Below are 9,220 nucleotides of genomic sequence, written 5' to 3' on the forward strand. Positions count from 1 at the left end.
TCTTAATTAGAAGATACTTGCTAAAAATATTTATAAAGTTTCTTTCTCGTAATTTTAAATGGTAATTAAAGATTTCAGATGTTATTATTTTAATTTTAATTTTATACTTCCTTTGCACCGTGTACAAATTATTTTAGAACGTAACAGATCTACGGTACATCTAAAAGTCCTTTAAGACAATTCGTCTCATGCACACGAACGCAGTTCCTGAATATACTTTGTCAAATTATAAAGGCAAATCTACATAATAGGATCTTCGAGTGTGGCGTATAACGTGTCTCGTTACAAAGTCTGAGATAATATTTGTTGGAGCAAGAGCTCTGTAGAACTCAAGTTACTGTTGTTCTAAAGCGTTGTTAAGGTATACCTTATAGTTATATCTTGCAATAGCGAGAATAGTATCAATTCTATCCCTATAATTGCTTTTCAAAGCGACGGATAAAATTCGCACAAATGTAACGTTGTTATCAAAATTATTACAAATTCAGTCGAATCAAACGTTTCATTTCAAGGTTAATTTTCATACGAGAAAAGTGTATAAATTTTTAGAAAATTTAAACAGTCGTTACGAAATTATTATGATCCTGAAAAATATGGCACATTTTAAATTTTCTTATACGTGTAAAATAAATTAATTTCGTTCTAAATTTATTCGATGGACGACTGGCTCTCTGGCAGCCCAGATTTAAATCCACTGGATTACAAAATGGTGGTCAAAGTTAGAAGATATGGTCTGCAAAGCGCTTCGTAGAAATTTGGGGAAAGCAGCTAGTGGAATATTTTTATAGATCACGTCGTTTGCAAGCTTATATCGAAGCAAAGGATAGTCATTTCGAGTAAGATTCGGATTTCTTAGAGATGACAAGACTTCCTAGTTTTTTTTTATAGTCACTCACTATATTTGTAACCAAACTTATGGCAAAACTAGGTCCATTCCTGTTCATAAGTATGACAGTTATTGAATGTGAAGCAAACCTAAAGAGTCATTATAAAATGATAAAAATCTAAAAAAATATTATTCAGTCTCGAATGTCATAGCGTCAAATTTTTGCTGAGATATACTAAATCTGGCAAAGAAATGTAATTTAAATCACAACAAGTGTCCTAATCGACAATACCGCACAAAAATTTAAAATTTTTAAAATCTATTCAAGCCATCGTTTTGTGTATAAAAAATAATGGAACTTTGTCTTCTTTTATTTTTTTCTCAAATGTATCACTTACGAGCAAAACGCTAGAATCTAATAGCGCGAACACCCTGCATATTTTTACCGATTTATGATACTAATTTTAGCGGAGAAATTTAATTTAAATCATATAGTACTACCTGTACAAATTTAACAGGTGTCCTAATCGTCGTTACACGAAAAAATTGCAAATTAGAAAATCCATCAAGCCATTATATTACGCATAAAAATAATAAAACTTTCTTCTTTTAAATTCTTTCACAAATCTATTTGCGAGAAAAACGCTAGAAACTAATACCGCGAACAGCCTGCGTATTTTTACCGATTTATTTATTGCATACGAATTTATCAGGTGTTCCAATTCTTACGAACAACAACGCATATTTAGACGAGCGCCTAAAATTTAGATACACGCATTTACGAGAAAGGAGTCGGTGAATTTATTTAATGTTACATCACAGGCTGAAGGAGAAGGATCTGAAAAGGCACGATTGGAATTTTAATCGAGAATCTTGTTGTCGCAGATGGCATTCCAAGACGTACTGCTTGCAATCGGGTATGGGGGGTTTATCGGCTTTATTCTTAGGCATTTACCCTTGCCTCGAGAGGGGTACAAACACAGTGAAAATATAATAGGTTGGGGAGGGACTTCCTAAATTCACGTCGAAGGGAATTCCCGAAAATTTATCGCGATCGATAGCCTGTACTTTAATTCTCCGCTAATTTTCAGCAGTTGTTAACTTTCAAGCAGGGTGTTAGGGATTGGGTATATGACGTGGACGCCTGTTTACGCTATTTTTGAATGCGCCCACATACCTAAATTTTCTGCGGGACACATACCTTCCCGGTGCCCACTCGTGAACATTCAATAGACATTGACATGTCATAAAACCTTTCGCGTCTCCCTGACCGCCCAAAGTCCCGTTACGCGCGGGCTACCCTTGGGCCTCGCTTCCCCGCCATCGCGACATACCGCCACCCTGTCAACTTGGAAATTCCAGGGTGGGCGGCATGCTCGCGGGCCAGGGAGGACCGTTCAAGAGGGTAGACCCGTTCCCATTGGCGGAAACCACCACCTTCTACCCCTAAACCTTTTTTATAATAAGCGCACCAACGCGGCAAAAACACAGATCGAAAAGGGAAAATGGACAAGTAGCACGTAACGAACGCACACCACATAGAATTGTCACTCTTCAACATAAAGCCTTTGTCTTACAACATATTAAAGTATGTTCTTCACACCAAGGACCACCGACAATCCTGCGCCACCACTCTCGAGCATACCGCTTGTTCGAAGCGCACGACGCAACAGTAATAGTAAGGAATTTTCGAAAAACAATATTTTTTTAAAAATTTACTCCCAGCACGCTTTTTTCGAAAATTTTTTACCACCACAATGTAGGATATCAAAGCAACACAATTCGCTATTTCGCACTACTTCATAATACGATCCGCATAATTTCTTTGACAGGGTGTTTTCACCCCTAAGACCGTTTCATTACTGAAATAAAGAAATCCCTTTCATAATTACCGTCACTACATTGCTGCAAAGTTTCAAATTTTTTTGAATTTTCGAATTGCCGAATTTCCCTTGTCAACTCTATATGCATGATAAATTGCAAGATTTTGGATACTCTGAAACCCACCTTTTAAATTCTTAAAAATTTTTGACCATCCTATGTACATGATTTCTTTCTACTATGCCCTTAATGCTTATAATAAATTCAAATTCGATTTCATTCAATAATAATTATTACGTTTTTATAAATTTCGAATGCGTTTAAATTACGAAGTAATCTAATCTTCTCTAAATAAAATATATAACTTCTTTTCGACATTTCAGTTCACTTATTTGAAGTGAAGTTAAATATTTACATATGTATATTGGAAATGTCTGTTTAATTGAAAAGGTCAAGATATGTAAAGTAAAGACTTTGACAGCCATTTGTCACGTAGATGTGACTTCGCTTTGCCAGAGATTATTGACGAGCATTATGCAAATTAATTACTATCTGCAGAAAGTGAAAGAGATATCGGCGTTGAGAGTATATCGTCAAAGTGTTAATTTTGATTTTTTCTAAGTTATATCACGGCTTTAATGCAATTGTGAGTGATCTGAAAAAATTGCTGTACTTATTACTCGTCAACATTCAATAGACATAGACATGTCATAAAACCTCTCGCGTCTCCCTGACCGCCCAAAGTCCCGTTACGCGCGGGCTACCCTTGGGCCTCGCTTCCCCGCCATCGCGACATACCGCCACCCTGTCAACTTGGAAATTCCAGGGTGGGCGGCATGCTCGCGGGCCAGGGAGGACCGTTCAAGAGGGTAGACCCGTTCTCATTGGCGGAAACCATCACCTTGTACCCGTACACCCATTCATAAATAAGCGCACCAACGCGGCAGAAAGACAGATCAAAAAGGGGAAATAGACAAGTAGCACGTAACGAACACACACCGCATAAAATTGTCACTCTTCAACATAAAGCCTTTGTCTTATAACATATTAAAGTACGTGCAAACTACAAGTCACCACGACTTCACACCAACAACCACACCAAGAACCACCGACAATCCTGCGCCACCACTCTCGAGCGTACCGCTTGTTCGAAGCGCGCGACGCAACACAGGGATTTGCAATACCGGCCAAAAGTTTGGAATCACCGAGCATTGCAATTTACACAAAAATTTGCAGAAAAGAGTCAGCGACTTTGAGAATTTTTTATCATTCGAATCAATTGATAAATGTAGAATTGAGATAAACTTGAAATCTATAAAAAATTAGCAGCAGATTTAATATTGATGAAAAGCGGGAGGTGATTCCAAACTTTTGGCCGGTAGTGTATGAGATAGAAATTGCCTTTGCACCACGTGAAGACTTTGAAATATGAAATTTGAAATACAGACGCTTCTAATTAAACTAGATTGCGATTAAAACGGTGAAACGGTAGATTTTATATCTTAATTAAAAATTGCCGGACATTTCTGGGGTTCGAGTTAAATGGCCGAGCGATTAGATATCCCGTATACGTCTGTACTTGGAAAATCGTAAAAACGAACGAGATATTTGAAGATAAATAAATGTTCCGTATATGGAAAATTGTAAATGTACCTGTACAGCTTAGCGATATTAAAATTGCTGTTTGTTTAACAGAACAAACCGTCGGAGTTCAATAAGATATTCGTTTTAGAGGCAAGTGGCACGAAGGAGTTAATATCGTCTTTTCGCCTGCAGGTTTAATAAATTTTAAAGTTGCGAATTCAAACAGGAAATTGAAAAGTAAGGGGAAAAATACGTGGACAGAATTTTAAAGGAGAATCTCCCGCGCGTCATCTCGCCCGTTGGCTGGGCGCCGCGCCGCGGGAAAGGACTCTCCGGTCGATTGCAACATTTTCAGTATTTTTAACGTGGAACAAAGCGCGATCTGCATATTTTAAACATAGTGCTATGGGAAAAGTTTCTTGCATATTTAACCGTTTGACTCGTGGCCATACTTTTGCTCCGCATTGTTGCGTTTCCGCCCAAGCCTCTGCGGCATTTTACAATTTATTTCCAATAGAAATGTAAACGTGTTTCACTTTCTGCGAATTTTGCGGAATGGAAACGCGAAAAATTAAGAATTGTCGAGTGCGATGAATTTATTTCAGCGTATGTGTCTATCTATTAATGTATTTTTTATTTGGAAAAAACAGTTAGAAATATTGTAAGAAAAATTTACACAAATTCACAGCTGTCTTGTGGAATCTATTTCTTTAATCTTCTAAAAGTGATAATTTCCGATTTTGATGAAACTTTGGTATATGATAATTTAAAAGAAAAATATTTGACACGTATTTTTTGTGAAGGGGTGAAAATCGTTCTCAAGTTTGGAGAAAGTAATATATTTAGTCTTCTCAAAAATTATTGGAGACAAAGGGATAGTGTAAATTGACGAATTTTAAAAAAGCAATTAGAAATATTGTAAGAAAAATTTACACAAATTTACAGCTATCTGACACAATCATTATTTCTTTAATCTTCCCGAAGTGATAATTTCCGATTTTGATCAAACTTTGATATATGATAATTAAAAAAAAAAATATTCCATAGGTATTCTTTGTGAAGGGGTGGAAAATCGTCCTTTTGGAGAAAGTAAATTTAGGCTAATGTCTAAAAATTATTAGAAACAAAGGAATAGTGTGAATTGACAAATTTTGTATTTCTCAACAAAATGTTGGAAAAAATAAAAAATTATAAAGAATTTTAGTCAAATGTAAGTCAATAATTTTCACCCCTTCCCTATGAACGATTTTCACAATAAACAAAAAGAAAAGAAAAATAGATGTCGAATAGAATTTTCGAAAAACAGAAAATTGCTCTTTACCTCTATTAATTTTCGAGATATCAGACTAAATACATTCACCCTCCAACTTTGATACCAATTTCCATCCCTTCACTCTGAATAATTGCCTATACAAAAAAAAAATACTTTCTTCATTTCAACCATACACAAAAATTTCCTCCAAATCAAAAATTTTCACTTCGGTATCTACATTCCCTTCTAACCTCAATTTCCTTAATCACCAAAGAGTCAAACCAAAAAAAAAGAAATCAACACAATACCCTCTGCATCACCAAAAAATGTTAAAACCACCACTGGAATCACCCAACTGGTCACTCTAAAACTCCAATCTCTCTCTCTCTCTGTACTGTATCCGAGCGAAAACTTGTTGCGTTCATATTTATTCCGAGTGGCTTGCGTGAAACAGAAACGCGATCCGTAAACGGTCATTCGAGGTAGTAACTTTAGAAGAAAAGCTGTTGAAAAAAAAGGAGAGAGAAGAGAAACAGAATCATGGTCTGGGTGGTTGGAAGGGGATCGGGGTCGAAGGGTGAAAAGAGCAAGTCGAAGTTGGCGGAAAGTCGTAGAATCGTGGACGACGACGTTGGCGTTGGTGTGGGGGCTACAGGGAAGAGTAGTTTGCTCCTGTTTCCAATATCACTACTGTCTTTGATGCATCGACGTCCCGAAGTACTACTTGTTCTTTTCGGTCCCGTGAACGGAAAATCAAATGAATTCCAAGCGTGTCGGGTCCGTGTCCTTTCCATCGACGCGGCTTATCTTTGTTCATTTTTCCTTCGTCCTTTTTCTCTACCCTCTGCCGCGCTTCTTGCCTCCGCAACACCGAAAATACCTTCGACCTTTCACCTCACTTTCTCACCTTTAAACCGTTGATCACTGTGGCGCGTGTTTCCCACTCTGAATGGATTATTGCGTTGCTTCTGCACCGGCAACTCGGGAAATAGAGCTTAAGTGTCTATTAAGAGTGAATTTTACGGGTTCTCGTGGAGAAACGCGGGGAAATTTAGAAAAGTCGCTGGGTTCGATGATGGTAACGCTGCGGTGAGAATTAAAAGTTTCAGCTTTCTCGTGGAACTTTGGAGAATTCACCTTTTTTCCTTGATTCTTTTCTGGAATTTTCAAGAATTTTAGGGAAATCTGGTTTAATTTGGGAAGGTCTTGTAAGATGTTGCAAAAAAGAGCAGATAAACAACACTATGTAGCGTTTTTCTCACTTGAAATGTCAGCAGAACAATTAACCGCAAGGCTGATCACTATAGGATTCAGGGATTAGTTATTATAAGGCATTAACCGGGAGAATTAGTGATTTTGAATTGCATGAATTTATCAATGCTAGTACAGAATTATCTGAACTGCCTTTCATCGTAGATGACACCCCTGCGCTATCAATTAGTGCCCTTCGCACCAGAGATATGCGAGGAAGAGGAATCGATACTTCACGTTTTTCTTTTAAGTTAATTTATTGTTAGGTCTATGCAACAGTTCTTATCGTTTATGTGTTCCTTCTCTTATTTAAATTTATTCGATTCCAGTTGTGTAAGAGTAAAGAATTTCAGGCGCATAAAATGACCGATATTAAAATAACGTCGGTTCGCTTGACGATGACTATGTGCGATATTGCGTGTGCCGCTGCCCTTTACCCCGTTTTTATATGCTTCTTCGGCCTTTAGGGCCCTGCAAGCTGCGGGGTGGGGGTGCAGCCTGCGCTGCTCCTTGTCTAGGGCCCCCTGCGGCTCGGGCCCCGCGGGCGTTGCCTAGACGCGTCGCACGGCGCCTCTACAGTTGATTCAATATACTGAATATAATGTTGATATTGTATTATCAGCATTCCTACGACTAATTATGAATATGATAAAAATAAATACAGATTCTACAAAAAAAATCACTGTATGTTTCTTTTCTTATTTAAATTTTCACAGTTGGCATTTATAGTAATACTAGGTAATTCAATATACTGAGTATAATATTAATATTATATTATTAGCATTCTTACGAGGAGTAAAAGTTTCCATCGCTTGCAAATTGATAGCACTAAAAAGAGCACCGCATGTTCCTTCTCGTATTTAAATTTTCACAGTTAATTCGACATTCTGAATATAATATCGATATTATATTATCTGAATGACTAATTCTGAATACGATAAAAAATAAATACACATTCTGGAAGGAAATTGTAAATCAATGACACTAAAAAAAGCACCGCATGTTCCTTCTCTTATCTAAACTTTCACAATTGACATTCATGATAATACCACAGTTAATATAATAATAATAACCGAATATAATATCAACCCAATAACATAATACTACGAGTGCATACCAGGAAAATGAACTTCTCCAAAATAATCATTTTCCACGAAGATCGTTATCGACAATGATTTCAATTGTACAGCAACTCTAAGAAGATTATACTTTGCCGGTAAAAGTGTTGAACAAGAGAGAGAGAGAGAGAGAGAGAGAGAGAGGTGTCTAAAATCACTTCTCTATCTGTCGGAAAGTTGAAAGCGGTTCGTGATTTAACTTAACAGAATATTTCAATCTAAAGCAGCGGTTCTTCTCCTCTCGAGTGGTCGAGTTCTCGATACTTCTTGATCCTGAAACGGTTGTAGTTCGAACGGTTTATAAATTTCCCGATAATCCTCCTGATACCGGATTCGCGAAAAATCTACGGCTTTCCGAGTACACGCGGTTTTAAAAGTCGAGGAAAATTCATCCTGTTCTTCTCCTATCCAGGCCGTCGTACAGTCAGATTTTTGAGCTGTAGTCGTCGATAATAGCGAAACGCCCCCAACTTTCCGTACAGTGGGTGCCTATCTCGTTCAAATCGAATTCCATCAAGTTGAAGAAGTATATATCGGCGACGAGAAGCGTTTCGAGAGCAGTCTCGAAAGTTTTCAGAACTGCATATACCTATCGTTGGCTATTTTTCCCATTTCCAACGACTTCCTGCCGACGATTACTATAAAATATTGGCCCTTCGCGATATTGATCTTGCGTGTTATGTCATCAGACGAGTTCGCTTCTCGGAGGACTTATCGCGTCTCTTCGCTGAGATGCGTCAACGTTCTGAGTGTGTTTAATTTGGTATTTCGCGACGAAGATGTTTGCTAATTTTCGTTTCGTAGTTATTGTTAGATGTTTGGTATCCCGTCTTTAGGCGGTCGTAAAATATGCGATCAGTCGGTTTGGCGCCAAATTCTCTCGCTATTCTCTGCTAGCAAAATTTGACAATGGGAAAATTTTAGAAGCTCTTGAAACTTAGACCCAAAATTTTTCCTGTGTTTGGAAATTGACATTGGCCTTCCACGTTGGGTAAGGTACGTGAGACCATTTTTATTCTCTTTCGAGCTCGAGGAGGCTAATAGTAGCCACGCCTAAAATTAGGGTGGCTTCTGGTACTCTATCAAATTTTTCATTTTAAACAAATGAACGCGAAATATTTCGTATCTTGCACGGTTTTCACAGTGATATGTAAATTCACAATTTTTTTTAGGAGGTTTTTTCACTCCTAGGGCCGTTTCAATGCTGAAATGAAAAATAGTTTCGTTAGTAATATCGTTGAAATTTTTTTGAATTTTTGGGTTGCCGAATTTCCCTTGTCAGTGATATTCAAACAATTCTGAAACAAATCTTGACTAGATTATAGCAATAAATATGGTGAATCTCTAGCGAACCTAGACTTTGTAATC

At 37.4% G+C, this 9,220-nt stretch overlaps 1 protein-coding gene across 1 annotated transcript in view; it reads left to right on the forward strand.

Annotated features, from left to right (window-relative positions):
* The first annotated feature begins 6,023 nt into the window (after nt 1-6,023).
* Nucleotides 6,024-9,220, forward strand: part of LOC108576517 (lachesin-like) — a 258,907-nt gene continuing 255,710 nt past the window's right edge. The window contains exon 1 of the mRNA XM_017939524.1: nt 6,024-6,123. Coding sequence (XP_017795013.1) covers nt 6,024-6,123 — 100 coding nt within the window. The remainder of the gene's footprint in view (nt 6,124-9,220) is intronic.

This window comes from Habropoda laboriosa, unplaced genomic scaffold, assembly GCF_001263275.1.
Source record: "Habropoda laboriosa isolate 0110345459 unplaced genomic scaffold, ASM126327v1 scaffold376, whole genome shotgun sequence".
Taxonomy (NCBI): domain Eukaryota; kingdom Metazoa; phylum Arthropoda; class Insecta; order Hymenoptera; family Apidae; genus Habropoda; species Habropoda laboriosa.